The following is a 19,831-nucleotide window of genomic DNA, read 5'->3' on the forward strand; positions in this document are numbered from 1 at the left end:
CCTGGTTACATATTGAAATCCACACCCATTTAACTCACAACACAAGAAATTATCAACATTTCAAGGCATAAACTTTCGGATTTGGAAAAAAATTATAATTTCCGACGAAATTAAAGTGTACTAATGGAAAATAAAGAATATATATAATTCCGGTTTAGATCTACGATTATTTTGCATATACATTTCAGATCTGGAAGTTAGAAGTATTTTCTCATTTTCGAGAATATTAGCTAACAAAATGAAACAACAATTGAAAAATAAACGTAATTTAGAGTTTAGATCTACTATTATTTCGTATTTTCAAACTGAAAAAGGATGGATAATTAGAAGTTTCGATCCATAATTTAGAGGGTTTCTGGATCTACATCATATAGTTATGGAGATCTGTTGAAATCCGCTATAAAAAAAACATGGTTTTTGGTTTAAGAAGTTGAGGTTACTCCACGAATCCATACTGAAATATGCAATGTTTTAGCATTTTTGAGAGATGAATAACGAGCAAAGTATATCTATTATTCTGAAAATAAAGAATTTGTGGAAGATAGGAAGAAAGAGAATAACCAATAATATCATCCAATTTGTCAATAGACGTTATAGTGGACCAAACATGTGATTGTTTTGTTAGGGAGGATATTTATGAAAATTTCAATTAAATAGAACCAAATATGTTTCTTCCTTTCTTATTTCTTTTTTTCTTCTTTAGTTTATTCTTCTTTCTTTTTAGTATTTTATCTTCATTTGTTCTTTCTTTTTTCTCCTTAGTTTATGTTTCTCTCTTTTCTCTTCCTTTTCTTCTTTCTTTTTAGTGTTTTTATACATACATCTAAGTGCATTCATAATATAAATCAATAACAAAATTCCTAATTAAATTAATTATTTAAAGTAATTAAATCAATTGAATATTTTCAATTAAATTATTTATACTCATTTTAGGGTTGAAACACCTAATTAAAAATATTCAACTCTTTATCATGAATACAATTCAAAATTTTAAATTTTGATTAAGACTATATTGATTAGTTACTAATTTAATATAAAATAATAATAATCATTTATTAATTACTGCTACTAGTTTTTAGTATTATAACAATAATATCATTATAATAATTAAATATAATTATAACTATAATTATGATTAAGTATATTTAAATAATATTAAAAATAAATTAATTATTAATATATAACATCAAAATAATAATATTAATATTGATTAATAATAATAGTATAAAGAGTGAGGAGAATGAGAGAAGATATTATAATATCACTTTTGGTACTAGTTTTGTCAATGCCCAAAATACCCTTTATGACACAAATGGAAAAATGAATTTGTTTAGAGGGTATTTTGGGGTGAAAATTGCATCAGGTACCAAAAATGTGATTTATACTCCACGAATCCATACTGAAATATGCAATGTTTTAGCATTTTTGAGAGATGAATAACGAGCAAAGTATATCTATTATTCTGAAAATAAAGAATTTGTGGAAGATAGGAAGAAAGAGAATAACCAATAATTCATCCAATTTGTCAATAGACGTTATAGTGGAGAAATTTTGTATGAGACAATTAAATAAATTGAGAGGTCCATATGTTGCCCAATAGTAGTATCGTGTAAGGTAGGATTGATAATGGAATATATATAGTTTTATTAGTTTTGTAGTAAGGTTTAATTTTTGAAAGATCGGATAGAACTGATACAATTAGAAAATGTTAGAGATCATTAGTAGACATTTATCAAGTCAATAGTGTTGTGATCATTGGAGATCCGCTTTACACAATAAAAATAATGACTAAATCAAATACTATCTTAAACCCTTTAAGGCTTCATTTTGACTCAAAAGAAAGTGGACAGAGAAAAAAGTTAGTGGAACATGTGTCTCAGTGTTATATATATTTTGTGTAATGAGTTAGTAGAAAGTGAGTCTTACTCGCCAAAAAAATGAATAAATATAGACATTATTTCATAAACGGATTGAAATGAAAAATATAAATATTTTTACCCTGATTGTAACTATTTGAAATTCTAAATATTTATTTTAATGATAAAATTAAAATTGGAATTCAATTGCAAATCACAATTTTTTTTTTATAACAAAAAGTAGATTTGAAATTAAAACTCTAATTTTAAATTGAAACACACAATTCCATGGTATCAAACAATATTTCCCAATAAAATATAAACGTATGCAATCCTATCCTCTATTGCCATAGAGTATGACATTTTTATTGCATTCATGAATGATTAACAACATATGACAATATTAAATGATTTAGGATTTAGGGTTATAAGAAAGTATATACGTAAAGTACAGCCCAAAACATCGGAACGACTTCATGATCGGCCATATTAAACAGCTCAAATATATTATTAATAGTCCATCAGGTTTTTTATTCATAAAAAGTAGTAGTATTAACTTGGAAGCACAAACCAAATTTTTATTAATGTATGGTTTATTTTAATCTTTCTACATACATAAATGCAATATAAATATTAGTCATTGCATCGAACACTTGTAGTTATTGAGCATAGAACTTCATCAAAGAAATAACAATCAACAAAAGTCGCCATTTTATTTATGAGTAAAGATAAATTAACAAAAATTATACATATAATTATCCTTATATTTTAAATCGATTTTTATTCAAACTGATTTTCTTATTAATTTATTTCTTTATTTAATTGCCCTTTTTGTTACATTTGTAAAGTTAAATCACTTATTAACATACATGGAGTCAGTTGAGGATTCGAGGCAATTAAGAATTTTGTTATAAGGGAGTGTTATATTGCTAACTCAATACCTAATTGCTAACTACAACTAAATAATAGCCATTAGATATTCAAATTAAGGGTCTAGATCATCAACCAAGAAATATCAATACGATCAATAAAAAACGTCAATAAAGCCATAGGATTAATTCCATAAAATATCAATAGGGGTATTAATGTCAATTAACTATATGTTTAGTTATAACTAACTTTAAAAAGAAATCTCAAAACTTTAAATTCATATAACATATATCAAATTAAAGATAATTTTATAAGGATTCCAACGATATCATATATGCATATGTTCCGACGTCAAAATTTGAAAAAAAATTCAAAAATTTTTCAATTTTTTCGTAAAAGTAGAAATGTCAACATATTATATAAAATATGTCAATATAATACATGTAGAATGTCAATATAAGCAATGGGTTAACATTCTTAAAGCATCGTGTTGACATTCTCAAAGCATTGTGTTGATATTTAGAAACACTATATCGACATTTTCATCTAAAACCCTAATTTGGCGTTTTTTCTTTTTTTTTTTTTATTTTATTAATAAAAACGAAAATTACACGTGGCAAATTGTAGACCACACGTTTTCTAAAATTCTATGGCCTTAAATTAGTTGTAGTTAGCAATTAAATAATGAGTTAGCAATTGATTACTCCCATTTTGTTATAATTGTCATGAAGTTAAAAGTAGACTGAGGTAATTAAGAAATCCCATAAATTGAGGCAATTAAATTTTGGTAGCCGATTTTTGTTTTGCAAGTCTTAAAAAATCAATGTAAATTATAAACTTACAAAAGAGTTTCATAACACTGTGATAAAATTAGTACGATAAGAAATCAAACTACCATTCTTTTCACTCTGAATTGCCAAACACTTTTATTAGACATATATTACACCAATAAATAATGTTTATTCTATAACATTGGATCTAACTTCGAATTACCATACACTAAAAATATATATGAGGAAAACATATCCGAGTGATTTACTATGTTGCTCACAACCTCTCATCACCGCCCTTGTGCCATAGTAAAGGTGAGCTCGTTGACTGAAACAGAGTCCGGTTGGGCGGAAGAAGATGACGATGGCGTGCTCGAGAGCCGTCGCCTCACGACAAAGGCCGGCTGAGTCGGGAGGGGAAGAGGGCTCGTCTCACTCCCCAGCATTAAGACAACAGTCGCCATGGAGGGACGTTCGTTGGGATCTTCTTGGACACAGAGTAGCCCTATGTTTATGCACTTGATCACCTCGGATTTCTTGCACGAATCAGACAATGTCGGATCGATCATGTCGAGGGACTTGTTGTCACACCACAGTCTCCATGCCTGGACACATTGCAGCTTCAATCAGATAATGCAGATAATAACAACACACAGATTCGAAGAAAAGATGAAAGAGTTGATCAAGGTGTGATGACACTAAACACTCACATAACCTAACAGATTTAGGACTTGTTGAGGATTATAGAAGCCTGTGTTTTTCTTCCCACTTATGATCTCTAGCATCACAACTCCAAAGCTGAAAACATCGGATTTGGTTGAGAATTTCCCGTCCAACGCGTATTCTGGAGACATATAGCCACTTGAAGAAAGCAGAACAAGTAAGTTTTAAGACTTAACTATCTGAAATAACCACTTCTAAAACATGGCATTGGTATGTTGGTTAAACAGATAAACATTGAATCAATAAAGTGTTTGTAGACTTACTAGGTTCCGACCACTTTGTTTGTGCTTGATTCTGTCTCCTTGCCTTGAACGATCCTCGCCAAACCAAAATCCGAAATCTTGGGGTTCATATCTTCATCTAGCAAGATGTTGCTCGTTTTCAGATCACGATGAATGATTCTCAACCTCGAATCTTGGTGAAGATATAGCAGCCCTCGGGCTATCCCCAATATGATCTCGAACCTCTTCTTCCAGTCGAGTAGCAACCGGTTGTGTTCGTCTAGAAAAGAAACGCGACATAACATAAATCTTTCCGCGGGTAATCAAGATGGAGAGTGAAGTACTATAATAGTATAGCTGCACTAACCAAATAAGAAGGCATCCAAGCTCCTATTAGGCATGTATTCATAAAGCAGGATTTTTTCACTCCCCTTGATGCAGTATCCCAGAAGCCTAACTAGATTCCTATGTTGAAGCTTGGCAATCAAGACGACCTCATTGAGGAATTCCTCGATTCCTTGGCCCGAGCAGCTCGCCAGCCTCTTCACTGCAATTTCATGTCCCCCCTGAAACATTCCCTGCAAAAGTTTATCGATTCTCAAAGCACATTCGTGAAGTCACAGGAGAGAGTGATGGATTTCGTGGTGACCTTATAGACCGGCCCGAATCCACCTTGCCCGAGCTTATTTGCATCTGAGAAATCGTCCGTGGCAGACAAGATGGAATCAAGATTGTAAAAAGGAACATCAATCCCCTTGCCATTTTCTTGCATCAAGTCATTCACTTGTCTTTCACTCCCAGTCGAGAAGAGTCCCGAATTAGCTTCAGCGCGTCTGTGATAACCTGCAGGGGGTAACAAAGAATTCGGTAATCAAGTCGAGTAAAATTAGATCAAAGGTGAAATCCAACGTAGCTCTTCTTCTCATGTACCTGGTCTTTCAGCCGCCCTCCTTCTATACAAGATACAGGCGGAGAAAGAAAGTAGTATAATCCCACCAACCAAAGCAACGATGGCGATCACATATACTCTTTGTGAGTTGTTCCGACTCTTAGGTGCCTGAGCCTCAGGGTTATTTATGGTGTTCATCTCACCTGCACCTGTGCAAAGCCAACATTTGATGTGAATGAACTCTTCCAATATCACACAATCGACAGACAGGGAATAAATCACAAAAGCCTTCAAATACTTACGAGTAGAATTCCAAAGTTTTAACAAAACATTCAAAGTCGCAACAGAAATAAGCAAGAAACTACCTCCAGATATGCGTAGAAAAAGGTTAATGCTAGCAGCATCAACACCATCACCCTGATTAAGATTTTCGACATCACTCGTCCAAATCCAACATCTTGATGAATTCTTTCCCATTCTTCTGCTGCCATCAAAATAGTAGGCATGACATTTGCAATCATTCAAATTTAAACACTCATTTTTGCAGTCTTCGTCTTGTTGAGCCTCAGTGATCGGCTTGAAGCCTCCGCCCACTCTCACAAGCATTATACTCACAAACTTCTTCCTATGGCTGCACTCTGCAGGTGGGACCCTGTTACAACCGTCAGAGTATTTCCCAGCATTCCAGTCTTCTGAGGAGACGGGAGTGAATCCATGAGGGCACGTGCACATAGGCTGTCCCGGATGAGTTGCAAACACCGAACTTCCCACATGTGTTGTACACGCTGCAAGGATCATTGAGAGCTGGCCACACACTTGACCAGTTCATGCCATTGCTCAAATTGTAGTACTGTATCTGTCCCGAAGAGTTCATCACCAGCCTTGAATGGTTGAAATCAGTTGTAAACGAAGATATGTTGATATTTGTTGTTAATGGAGAATTGTTATGTCTATTTGTTTTTCCACTTTTCTTATTCAACTCTGAGCCTGATAGCATGTCGTTTATGTAGAAAGGAAAAGTGTCCTTCATGAAGGAGCTAGGCTCGTTGCTTTTCCAGCGGACATTGACACTCTCGTATATCACATACACACCTTGCTCTTGCAGGAACGAGTAGTTTCCTATAGCTGGATTATTTGGACTCGTCCACGAGCTCAGATTGACAGTATCAGACAGTTTCATACCAGGAAGAAAAGTATCAGTTGGCTCGTCGAAACTCTGCCACACTCTTGCACCTGAAGAAGCATCAACAAGAACCAAGTTCCCGGAATCCAACAGCTGCAGTGTTCTGTTAGAACCTGCAGAAATCACAAGACTTGTAACGGGGCGAAGTTCACCATCACCACACTCAACCTCGACATTTCCATTATCCTCATGAATCCGAACCCCTCCACATGAAACGGGCAGTGGTTCCTCTCTTCTGGCAACCCACACGACGGTTCTTGGCGACACGTTGTGATACCATATGCCCAAATATTTGCCACTGTTGTTATCGAAAAAACCGAGCTCAAATCGCCCCTCAGCTGATACAAGAATCTTGTCACTCTCCGTCAATGGCTCTCCAACGCTGATGCTATCTCTACCCTCACATTTAGAACAACACGAAATCACTAATAAGACGACGAGAGAGAAGGAGAAGGCTGTTAGAGAATGCATACAGCCCATCATCACAACAGGAGTGATGAATACTAGTCACTTAATAATCACAAAGCGTTCTTATCATCTCTGAATGATAATTAATTTTCTTTTCCAAGGATAACTACTTTTGTAACTTACTGAGTAGAAAATTCAGCCCATGGACTAGTCTTCTTTCACTCCTCCACAGACAGTGACGTGACTCACCATTTTCTTTCCAATGTTTTTGTTTGATTTTTAGGAATTACACTAAGAGATAGTAATAGACTTAACTTTGAGCAAATGATACTTACTGAATTTATAATTTAACCCGATACTGCCATAGCCAAATTCCCCCTTCATTTTCAAATAAGTACAGTGAAATTAAATATAAATGGCTACGTTTGGTAAGTACCATGAGCCATAGAAATTGGTTTAAATCTGACTAGTTAGCAAAATCAAATGAAATTGGAAGTTAAACACACTATTAAATGGATTTGATTTTTTAAAAGTTGGTATACGAAGCCAAAATTTATCATCCCTTACAATAACAAAAAAATGTTGGTTTACGACATACACAATACCGTTATCAAAATTCTGTGCGACATTTCATCAAACACCTTGTCTACGATACTCATACTCGATCAATCCTGGCTTCTACCTAGATATTTTACCACCATAAATTTTCTCTGTAAGTTAACTGAAAAAAGGAGTAGTAATTACTACGACAAATTTTTTTTGTAGAACTGATTTAATTCAGCGAGTAAGATGTGAGCCATGAAAAGCTAAAATTACTGACCCTACTGGAAGTCACATTCGTCAGTTGGCATTGAGATTTCTCAATTATTGACGACAGTTTCCACCATATATGGAGTGCAATTCTACCATTGCAAAAACATGAATTTATTAATTCTGCAGAAGATTAGATGAATAGAAAGAACGCGGAAGATATCACCTTTAAATCTTCAACAATTAGCCGATTTCATGAACGTGACGCGTCCAATATGTAAGGAATCCACTTCAAGCAGTGTGCTATGGAGTAATACGTGCTCCCAAATTTAATAAGATTACTAGTAATTTTATCCATACAAGAATGTTCAGCAATAATACGATCACATATAAGATTAGTTTTATTAGTAAATGTAATGGTAGTACTAATACCATCATCATCATCATCATCATCATCATCATCATCATCATCATCATCATCATCATCATCATCATCATCATCATCATCATCATCATCATCATCATCATCATTATTATTATTATTATTATTATTATTATTATTACCCCTAAACCTTCTTTAATCGTCCAAATTGGTCATTTTGTCGGTGCATAACTAATTATCCCATATATTTATTTTATCTTTTTAATAATAAATCTCTCATTCTGCTAATTTTATCTTATTCATATATTTTATATAAAACTACCAATACATATTCTGTATGTATATGTATTAATATTTGTTCAAAAGTAACGATTCATTTTCCATTAATATTTTTCATAACATATTAAAATTCGAGTCAATTCAAAATGAGCCTCTTGTTAGAAGAAAGAGAGAGTATCATAACATATCTTAAAATTTGAATATATTTAGGTCATATATTCTTATTTTGGGCCAACTTCGTACAGGTCCATTTCCATATATATGTGTTCAAAATAGTGGAAATTTCCAGGTTCAAGTAGTACAGTATAAGTAATTGATTAAGATTATAGCGTTCAAAATTAAAAAGACTCATGAACCGACTACTTTGAAAATGTGTTTCGATAACGACTTAAAGTCATGGTTTAAGCAATATAGCAAATGTATTGGGTGCCCTCTTGGCTCGAGGTTGAATGAATTGTTTGGATTCATTTATTATTGTATGAAAAAATAGAATATAAATGAAGAAAAAGGGGGAAAAAAATGCTACCGCAAGAGAAATAACAAAAAAATTGTTGTTGGTTGAGAGGCATGTGACATGAGCTGCATCTCCTGCCTTTGGCGTGGGCCATCAGGTGCGACTCCTCTATTCCGGTTGCTGCGGGTGCTCTTAAGTTGACTAACAAGTTTACTAAGTCTCCGCTAGGAATGACATTGACTTTCACTAGTATTTGTTTTCATTTGCCACCACAGAAGTCGACATCATGCGATTATTCGACGTTAAAAATGTAGTGACAAAATTGAATAATTTTTCTAAATTGACTTGTTCAAAAAATATAAATCACATCAATCTAAGAAATGATCACCCATCTCTGATTGGTATACAGTATACTCATTGAGAAACCAATCAAAGCCCCCCAACAACATTTTTATTTTGTACAATTAACCCAATATCTTTTTATTTTCATTATATATTTTTTGGCATGTGAAATTAATGAGTCGAAGAAGGGACCAATATTAGAGAACATTGGTATCAAAACCCCATCCGTTTTATTATTTTCTGCATCCGCCACTAAAACAAACTATGAATACAAGGACAACCTCTCATCATCGTCCTTGCTCCATAGTAAGGGTGAGGTCGTTGACGGAGATCGTTTTTGGTTTCGTAGAGGAAGATGACGACGACGTGCTTGAAAGCCGTCGCCGCACAACGAATGCCGGCTGAGATGGGAGGGGAAGAGGGTTGGTCTTGCTCCCCAGCATCACGACAACGGTTGTCATGGAGGGCCGGTCGTCAGGGTCTTCTTGGACACAGAGTAGTCCGATGTTTATGCACTTGATCACTTCAGATTTCTCACATGATTCGAGCAACGTTGGATCGATCATGTCTATGGCCTTGTTGTCACACCACAATCTCCATGTCTAAATACAATGCAACTTCAATCAGCCAAAGCAGACATAAGTTGCTAATAATAATAGTAATAATAACCTAAAAATAAACACATAAATGCAAGATGAATATGTAATAACACTGAGACTTGTAACTTGTTTGATAGTTATAAAAACCAAAAAGTGTTCACATAAATGCAAGATGAATATGTAATAACACTGGGACTTGTAACTTGTTTGATAGTAATAAAAACCAAAAAGTGTTCACATGAATGAAAGAATTGAATGTAATGCCACTCACATAGCCTAGTAGATTCAGGACTTGTTCTGGATTATAGAATCCTGTGTTCTTCCTCCCACTTATTATCTCCAGCATTACAACTCCGAAGCTGAAAATATCGGATTTGGTCGAGAATTTCCCATCCAATGCATACTCCGGAGACATATAGCCACTTGAACATATCAAAACAAGTTAGTTTCAGGCTAACTGTATCTGTATGAAATAACACAATGTTGCAATTTTCGCACGACTTATAGAACGTTGCAATTACATCACATTTTTGAAATGATGCAAATGCAAAATTAGATAGTGGTATTGATAGTCATGTTACTATTGCAGACTCAGATAAGCACTGAATCAATTAAGATTTTTTGACTTACTAGGTTCCGACCACTTTGTTTGTGCTTGCCTCTGTTTTCTTGCCTTCAACGATCCTTGCCAAGCCAAAATCAGAAATCTTGGGGTTCATATCTTCATCAAGCAAAATGTTGCTCGTTTTTAGATCGCGATGAATGATTCTCAACCTCGAATCTTGATGAAGATACAGCAGCCCTCGAGCAATCCCCAAGATGATGTCAGACCTCCTCTTCCAGTCGAGTAGCAAGCGATTGTGTTCATCTAGAAAAAGAATGTGATGAAGAATACATTTACGAAGATAACTATATTGATATATTAGACATTTATTTATGCTTTTATGCTAACCAAATATGAAGGCATCCAAGCTTCTGTTAGGCATGTATTCATATAGCAAGATTTTCTCATCTCCCTTGATGCAGTATCCCAGAAGCCTTACGAGATTCCTATGTTGAAGCTTGGCAATCAAGACGACCTCGTTGAGAAATTCCTCGACTCCCTGACCTGAGCAGCTCGATAGCCTCTTTACCGCGACTTCAAGTCCTTCCGGAAACTTCCCCTGCGCGAAGGTTTTACAGCCATTATAATGATGTTATTCCATCTGTCCCTGACTTCAAAACTCGTATACCAAGAAGTGGGCAAAGTTACTCTTTTTACCTCTTAATGCATCGGAAACCATATAAAGTAAAGAGTTTGCGTTGTTGACAAGGGAAAAATAGGAAGTTTGACATTAGTTTTTCTTTAAATTTCTGGAATAGGATACCTTATAAACCGGCCCAAATCCACCTTGCCCGAGCTTATGGGCGTTTGAGAAGTTATCAGTGGCACATAAGATCATGTCCAAATCGTAGAAAGGAACATCAATGGCTTTGCCATTTTCAAGCATCAAGTCATTTACTTGTCTTTCACCTTCACTGCTTTCCAAATTTCCCGCTGAAATCAAGAAATCATAATTTCATTGAGTTGAACTAGAATTTTGATTTCTGTTTTCTCATACATTTACCTTGTTGTTTTGCCTTCTTTCTTCGATAGAAGACATAGCTTGAGCACGAAACTAGTATGAGTGCCACAACCACAACAGAAACTAGAATTCTGTTTCTTCTCTTGTAGTCATTCCCCGAGTTTCTCAAGGCTGCAGTAGTGGAAGAAAGAAGATATTGGTCATAATTTCTTCACAATGAAGGTATTTTCTTGATTAGTCTAATAAAAAAAAACCTTCACTACAATTTGCCAAAGATCCATTCCATTGATAGCCCTCTCTGCAGTAGCATCTCGACCCATTGCCCCTATCACGGCAATCTGAAGCAGGCCAATCTTCACAGCCCATCGACGAATCACAGCTTGGCTCCAATGGAGGCTTCCAACCTATCTCTACTTGACGAGGACCAGTAATAGGTTCGAAATAGCACCAGTTAGTCACAGTGAATGGCAAAGAGTGATTGAGAGTTACCACATGGGTAGATGAGTTTCTGCTGTTACAAGTTTGGGCAGTTTCTGAGCCAACTAGAATAAAAAAATTACGATTCTCCTTATTGATGGAGGTGACTTGGTACTTCCCACTTAATGTGTTGAAGATGGTGGTGTTATTGCATTCAAAACTGTAGTATGAAGGATCACCACAACTAGGACCTGTGCTTAGAGGATACGGTATGCGAATTGAGCTGGTGGTGCCACACGGTTCACAGGTTCGTGCTGTGGAGTTTGCTGCAGATCACAATATGATCAGAGATACAGAATAGTGGAAACAACAGAAACAGAACAAGCATTTGGTGAAGTAATTTTACCGTTGGAGACACGTAGAGAGAGGCTAATGCTACCATCCATGGAATCTTGATGAAGATTTTCAACATTGTCCATCCAAATCCAGCATTTTCCATTAGTACGAGTTTCTCTGCCACGCGGATCATCATCTTTAAAATAGTAAGCCTGGCATTTGCATTCATTCAAACATGTCTCTTTGCATGACGCCTCGTTCTGAGCTTGATCAAATGGCTTGATGCCACCCCCAACTCTCACGAGCGTTATATTCAAGAATGATCTTCTGCGGCTGCATTCTGAAATCACCCTTTCACAGCCTTCAGAGTATCGCCCACCTTCCCAATCCTCCAACGAAACCGGGCTGAATCCAGGAGGGCAATCACACAGCACCTTGCTCTTTGCATTGCACACACCAAACTTCCCACAAGTGTTGTACTTGCTGCAAGGACCTTCAGGTACTGACCACAACAAAGACCAACTCCTACCATCGCTCAATCTGTAAAGTTGTATCTCCCCCGAAGAGTTCATCACAAGCCTTTGTGTTGTTATATTGCTATAATTGAAAAGTAGTTGTTCTACAAAAAAAGGTATGGTGTTCTTCATGAATGCATTGCGCTCATTGCTTTTCCAGTAAGTATTTAGAGGTTTCTCAAGTATTTCATATATTCCTTGATCTTTCCTAAAAGAATAATTCCCAGTACTGGGATCACTTGGACTAACCCACGAGCTCAATATAACAGTATCGTTCAGTATCATACCAGGAAGAAATGTATCAGTTGGTTCATCGAAACTCTGCCAGAGTCTTTCACCTGAAAAAGCATCAACAAGAACCAAGTTCCCACTATCCAACAACTGCAGTGTTATGTTAGAGGCTCTAGGTCCCATTGAGCCCACAGAGTATGTAATGAGGGCAACCCATCCATTTCCGTTACCACACACGACCTCAGCATTTCCACCATTTTCTCGAATCTGAATTCCTTCACACGAACTGGGCAGTGGCTCGTCTCGTGGTGCAACCCACACAACGGTTCTTGGAACCAACTTGTGATACCATATGGCCACATATCTCCCCCCATTCTCAGCTGTGAAGAAACCTAGCTCAAATTCGTTCCTAGCTGATACAAGAGTTTGATCACCAAGCAACGGGTTAGCCACATCAATGCTATCTCTAGCCTCACAAATCAAACGAGACGAAGTAAAGAAAAATGCGATAACAACAAATGCAGAGACAAAGAGAGAACCCATCCTGCTCAAATCCAATCAATCAAGAAAAAAACACATTTTATCATACGCAAAATGCTGACACATTCAATTTCCCAACATGCCAATAGCATCAAGTAAAATTGAGAACAATCAACCTAAGCACATGCAAGTTGCACCAAAGTAAAACAAGTCTACCGCTGTAGAAAATGACAGCAACCTGCCAAATTTATTTATGTTTTTTGCGTCGCCTTACACCAACTCTTTGGTTTTTTATACATAGTTACCGACTTATGGCTGTTTTCAACTCATTTTTGCAAAGAGCATTAGCCAAGTCTCACACACAAACAAAAAAAACAATGCGTTAAACTTGAATAACCTTTATGCTTCTCTACCCAGCCAATTTGCTACCATCATCAGTGTATGAATTAGTTCTTTGACTAGGGCTAATTCAAATCAGAATTTGGGGCGGCAGATGATTCAGAACCCCCCAATTACTAGCCACAATTCTACAATAAAAAAAGTGTGTTTATGCAATTAAGCAAAATACGCAGCAAAAATCCTTTTGATTTATCTAGATCATGACAGAAACTCACCTCCAACTCTGGATAATCAGCTCAAATTAACACTACTCATAAATTGAATATTTTTTGACACAGAGATTTGCAATACAGTCGAATTGTTAATTAGAAAAATGATTAAAGCCTAACAAGGCCCAATACAAAATCAGCCCATAAATCAACACAAATTGGGCCCAACCTAAACTCTATGTCTATATATATATATTGACGAAATTAAAAATTAAATTTCCGCGTTCAACTCCCAAAATTACAGAGCGATCGCAGATCGCACCACCGAAAAACTCTATCTCCGCCAAATCCAAATCCCTAAATCCCCAAATCCAAGCGGCATCCATTGATCCACGACGCCCTATTCAAATCCTCAACGCAATCATTGATATACGCCTTTCTATTCTGAACCGATGGCCTGATTTTCGTATCCATCGGCCACTTGCGAAAAAAATACTACTATTAATTTAGAGTTCGAGCATCTTCTGATTCATCCAAGTTGCTGAGGTTCACTGTTTTGGACTAATTGAAAACTTAGGAATCAGTAATTTTTAATTGAATAAATTCATAGTATTGATTAGCTTGGTTTGTTCGAGCTCAATTTTGAGTTTTCTGACGGTTCGGCCGAAGAAGAGCTGTCATTTGGCGTCGCTAGTGTGTTGCGGTTATGGACGTTTGAAGCTCAATTTTGGCGTGGAGAGTGCTGTCGCTGTGGGATTCTTAGTCGATAACGAATTTTCTATTGCTCTCAGACTTTTAAATGGCTAGCGTCGATCCATTCAATCGGTAATGCAATGAACCCCCAATATATGTGATGGTAGCTTTCGTTTTTTAAGTGGTGTTGATTAGCATTTGTTCAATCGTTTGCAAATAGCCTGGTGAGACTTACAGCCCGGGCATTCTATGATGATATAACTACGAAGGGTGAAAACCAGCAGAGGCCTGGGAGAAGTGATAACAGAGGGATTGCTGTGGTCATTCTTGATGCTCTTACTAGGTATACTAATATACTTTTTCCCTATGTTTTTTTCCTGAAGTTAGGGATTTTTTCATAAATATGATTTCTTGGTGCTCATTCGAGATCTTTGTGGCATTTGGGATAATATCTGATTCTATCTCTTAAATATGCTGGGGATGGGGGGTTTTATTGATTGAGAATACACTGGAGCAATGATCATATCTATGTTATAAATACAAGCTGAAATAACATGTTTCTCTTGAACACCACTTTTTATCCAAACTTACTCCAGAACCATTTTATGTCTTTGGAGACTCATGTAAAAGTCATGCTACATGAGGACATTCTGTTTGAGTACATGAAGAGTTAGTGGATTTTATTGTGTAAGCACTTTACAACAATGGTCGGCTAAAAGTTAAATGTATTATCACTTTACATTTGATTTTGTTCTAGACGTCAGTGGACTAAGGAGGAAGATTTGGCTAGGGACTTGAAACTTCACACGAAGCAACTACGTCGGACTCTGAGATTCTTCGAAGAAGAAAAACTGGTCACTCGTGATCATCGCAAGGAGGTTCATTTTGCTGCTTCAGCATTATGGCCTGAAAATCTGATTCATTTTTTACTGTTATCTTATAGCAGTCTGTTTCACCTATGTGATTGCTGTTGCTGTGTTGCATTCAGTTGCTCTACTTATGAATTTTGTGATGCTCTTCCAGAAAAATGTTTTTCCAGTGGATTTTAGAAGTACTTAAATGTGATCCTACACCCATTTGCATAATATGGATAGATCTATATGATGCTTATGTGTCCACATATAAATTAATTCATAGGGATGAGAGGTGCCCATAAATGGGATTCCGGTAGTTGATTTTAACAATGGTAGGACTTCCCTCCATTTTATCAATCAGAGATCATTATGTCTATAAAAGGAGTACATATAATGTGAGTACAGTAAAAAGTAGATTTTTGGTTAATGGTTGGTAACAAGCTTAAGCTTATCACGTAAGTTGGAAAAATCATTGTTGATTTTGAAGTTGGTCTAACTTTCTAATGTTTTATGGGGTGCTCCATACTCATGATTATCCTTTTTGTATATGTGATTTTTCAGCTTTAGTTAACCTGAATTACTGAGTGGTAAATAGTAGGTATCTATTGCTGCCCCAATGATGTTATTTATCTTATGCAGACCTCCAAAAGTGCAAAGATGTTCAATGCTGCCGTGGCTGCCACAGTGGATGGTCAAAAAAATGGAAGAGACGACGAGAAGCAAAAGTTGCAAACTCAGTCATATTGTTGCTTAGATTATTCACAGGTAACTTTGCCCATGCTTCTCTCCGTTAAAAGCAGGTGTTTCACTTGAATTGGACCAAAAACCATTAAAACATTCCAAATTTATAGAACACGTTGTTCTTTCTCTATCCTTTGGAAAGTATTTCAAGAAGTTTCTAAAAAGTGATATAACTATGAACTTGCTTGTAAGTTGAGGCTGTTTTGTATGATGTATCATTGTGCGATGAAGATGTAAAGTTGTACATGGTTACTGTGAACAAATGTTGGATGATTTTCGTTTATCTCTTTGTGTTGCTATATCTACTGTCACATCACTGATGCAGCAATTGGAATTGTAGATATGAGTATGCATTAAACTGAACTGTTCATTTCAAAATTCCTTGTAGATATATGATGTTGTCAGATATAGATTACATCGCATGAGGAAGAAGTTGAAGGATGAACTGGAGAGCAAAAACACAGTTCAGGAATATATATGCCCAGACTGCAACAAAAAGTACTTGATTCAGACAATTGTTTCGATATATCTCTTGCCCTGGATTCTTGAATCTTCCAGACTGAGAACTTTTTTGTGTTTCATGACTCCAGATACAACGCCCTTGATGCACTCCGGTTAATCACCCCATATGATGAGTACTTTCACTGTGAAAGCTGCAATGGGATCCTTGTGGCTGAGAGTGACAAGCTGGCTGCTCAAGAAATGGGTGATGGGGATGATAATGCAAGCAGACGTCGGCTTGATAAATTAAGGGACATGCTATCAAAGATGGAGGTTTGTTTTTAATCCATATATTGGTTCAGTCGTTACTCGTTACAACTCAACCCTCATCCTTTGTACTCTTTTTCCCATGATTGCTCATTCCAATCATATACCTCTCTCTCTGTCTCTCCCTTCCCGCACACATGCACTACTTATCTTACAACAGAAAGAAATAAGGAAAGTAAATTTAAAAAGAACAAAGGCCAATTTGCTAGATCAAGTCTCTGGAGGATTTACTCTCCGAATGGATGAGAGAACATATATACATCCTCCGTTCTAAGATGACACATTGCTTAGCCGGCACGGGATTTTAGGAGTTATTAGTTAAAGTGTTTAATTGGAGAGAGAGAAGGTGGGTGGAAGTATTAAAGTAGAGAGATAAAGAAAGTTGAATATTTTAATAGGAGTGAGAAAAAGTGGTTGAGTGTATTAATTGGAGAGAGAAAGTTACCAAAAAAGGAAATGTGTCATCTTAGTTGGGACAAACTAAAAAGGAAAACGTGTCATGGATGAGAGAACATATATACATCCTTTCTATCAGATGGGTTTCGAGTGTATTTTACACTACCAATTTGAGACCTCTTCTGATTTTGTATGCATACGTTAGAAACTAATTGTTTTATCTTAAATCAACTGAAGTCTTAACTGCCTGCCCCTGTATTTTTATAGCTACTAAATTTGGTTTACTGTGTTACAGGTACAGCTCAAACCACTGATAGATCAACTCGGGAGAGTTAAGGATTTGCCTGTGCCTGAACTTGAAGGTCTTCAAGCTTGGCTAGTTCGAAAGGCTACTCAACAAGCTGCAAATGGAGATCATAATACCAACGACCCTAACAGACATATGAATGGAGGTTTTGGTGGGACTCCCATGCCTTATGTTGGGGAGACTAAGGTCACTTGTTCAAAGCCTTCTTTCGATGTACTTTTAAGTTTGAAATTTCTTTCACTCTGCATTGCGAGGGGCTTAGAAGTTTGAATTAACAATGACACTGATAACTGGTAAATACATGAAAATGTTGGAATATCTCATTTTTTTCTTCATATGTCATTTTCCTGATTACTTGACTTTTCATTGAATACTGATATATCTCGATCATCGTATGTTCGGATTACACTGCATAACCCTTCTATTAATTTGAATTCTCGCGTGAGACTACAAGCTGCAAGAGATGTATTATTGGGAACTGGATTTTATTACTATTATAATCTCAATGCCTATTGGCTAGATGGTTGACGGGGAACAGTTACCGGGGATATAAATTTTCCATTCTTGATCTTGGAATAACTAATCTGGAATCTCTGATTATAATGTTTTGCATCTTACCATCCTATTGTTACACATTACGAGAATTGTTTCTTCTCTGAGACCTTAAAGTTTGAGATTGACAGGTTGAAGTTGCATTTTCTGGTGCGGATGACAAAGGTGATGTTAAATCAATCAACGCGAGTACACCTATGAAGGTTTTGCCTCCATGGATGATCAAGCAAGGAATGAATCTTACAAAAGAACAACGTGGAGAGACCAGTCAAGAGACAAAGATGGGTGGTAGTTCAGTAGCTATGGAGAGTACTGATGACAAGAAGGCTGTAGCTTTAGATGAGGACAAAAATAAAATACAGGTTTTTGTGATCTCACTGTTGGTTATGAAATTGTAGTTTGTCTCACCCTTTTCTTTTAGTGATTATATTTGCTCTTCTTGTTTTTGGTGTTTTATAGGATGAATATGTCAGAGCCTATTACGCTGCTGTACTTGAGAAGCTCCATCCTGGAAAAGAAGAAAATATCAAGAGAGAAGCAAAATCACCTAATGATGTCTTCGCCAGTGAAGTTTACAGCACACCATCTGAGCGTCAAGTAGGCATGAAGTCAAAACGTGAAGATGAATTTGAAGGAGATGATATTGAATGGGAGGATGGGCCATCTACAGGTAAATCATAACACAGTGCATATTTTGTCGAATTTTGTTTTACTTTCTCCAGAGTGCTATTTTAAACGGGTAATTGTGTCTAAATACACTAACTTTCACCAAATTGTGGTTTTGCACATGAACTAAAAGTTTCGCCTTCATATATACGAACTTGCAATTGTTCTGATTTTTTCACACGATTGTCAACTGCCTCCTAATTAATGGTGAGATGGACATCTAAAATGTCCAAATGGCCTAAAACCTGATGGACTAAACAATGTAGTTAAATGTGTGCACTGGTTGTGCTAATAGCCATGATTACGTTATTTGCAAAAATTGACGACCGTGTAAATATAAGAAAAATTGAAAGTTTATGCATATAAGGCAGGATTTTTAGTTTATGCACGAACCAAAATTGGGTGAAAGCTTGTGTATTTGGTGTCTTTACCCCTAATTTTTGAAGAAAATGATGGCATATAGAAGAAACTAGATTGGAGGTTGCTCGACATTTCTTACATGGATAACCTCTTACTGTGGCCGAATATTGTGGCTTTTCAGGTAACACTTCCGATCACTTTAAAGTTCACGACTTGAATGTAGAAGCAGAAGCTACTCAAGATGACGAGGATGAAAACGACTGGGAAGACGGGTGAGGACCATCAAGGCAACCCTTGCAGTTCAACGAGTTTCTCTACGTCGCAGCTTCATTTCCCAACCAAAATGGCCTAATTTTAGAACTCATTCAGCCGTGTTCTTTGAGTTATTCGATTGTTGATGATGCGTTGCTGGAGGGTATAGCGAAGAAGACCAAGATATTGGTATTGAGAAAAACTGATGCTCTCCCTCCTACATAGATGAATTTACATTTCGATTGTTTTATTTTCATGTTCTTGTTTTTGCTTGGGGTGATATATATATTCGCATCAAGAAACTGTACACAAAAGGAAGATGCCATAGCTGAGTTACAGTGTTAAAAAAAGGAATTTACGTGTATTTCTCATATTTTGAGTTTTGATATATACTCTATTTTATCAATGATAAAGTGTTAACTTA

General features: G+C 36.2%; 2 protein-coding genes across 2 annotated transcripts; one reads left to right on the plus strand and one right to left on the minus strand.

Moving 5' to 3' along the window:
* Positions 1 to 3,609: 3,609 nt before the first annotated feature.
* Positions 3,610 to 13,466, minus strand: LOC125209452. Its single transcript, XM_048109049.1, is given in 15 exon segments — positions 3,610 to 4,101; positions 4,207 to 4,357; positions 4,483 to 4,720; positions 4,808 to 5,018; positions 5,090 to 5,283; positions 5,371 to 5,538; positions 5,695 to 6,049; positions 6,051 to 7,016; positions 9,418 to 9,729; positions 9,998 to 10,148; positions 10,357 to 10,889; positions 11,094 to 11,263; positions 11,334 to 11,462; positions 11,546 to 12,034; positions 12,115 to 13,466. Coding segments are annotated over 15 exon segments (5,601 nt in total). The 5' UTR covers positions 13,334 to 13,466; the 3' UTR covers positions 3,610 to 3,786.
* A 641-nt stretch (positions 13,467 to 14,107) lies between these two features.
* LOC125215297 (transcription initiation factor IIE subunit alpha-like) lies at positions 14,108 to 19,831 on the plus strand. The gene is made up of 10 exons (XM_048116671.1): positions 14,108 to 14,643; positions 14,732 to 14,854; positions 15,269 to 15,389; positions 16,005 to 16,130; positions 16,495 to 16,604; positions 16,697 to 16,880; positions 17,566 to 17,763; positions 18,261 to 18,491; positions 18,589 to 18,799; positions 19,337 to 19,831. Exons 1-10 carry the CDS (start codon positions 14,618 to 14,620, stop codon positions 19,429 to 19,431), a joined length of 1,425 nt encoding a protein of 474 aa, XP_047972628.1. The 5' UTR covers positions 14,108 to 14,617; the 3' UTR covers positions 19,432 to 19,831.

The sequence above is a fragment of the Salvia hispanica genome, chromosome 3 (genome assembly GCF_023119035.1).
Source record: "Salvia hispanica cultivar TCC Black 2014 chromosome 3, UniMelb_Shisp_WGS_1.0, whole genome shotgun sequence".
Taxonomy (NCBI): domain Eukaryota; kingdom Viridiplantae; phylum Streptophyta; class Magnoliopsida; order Lamiales; family Lamiaceae; genus Salvia; species Salvia hispanica.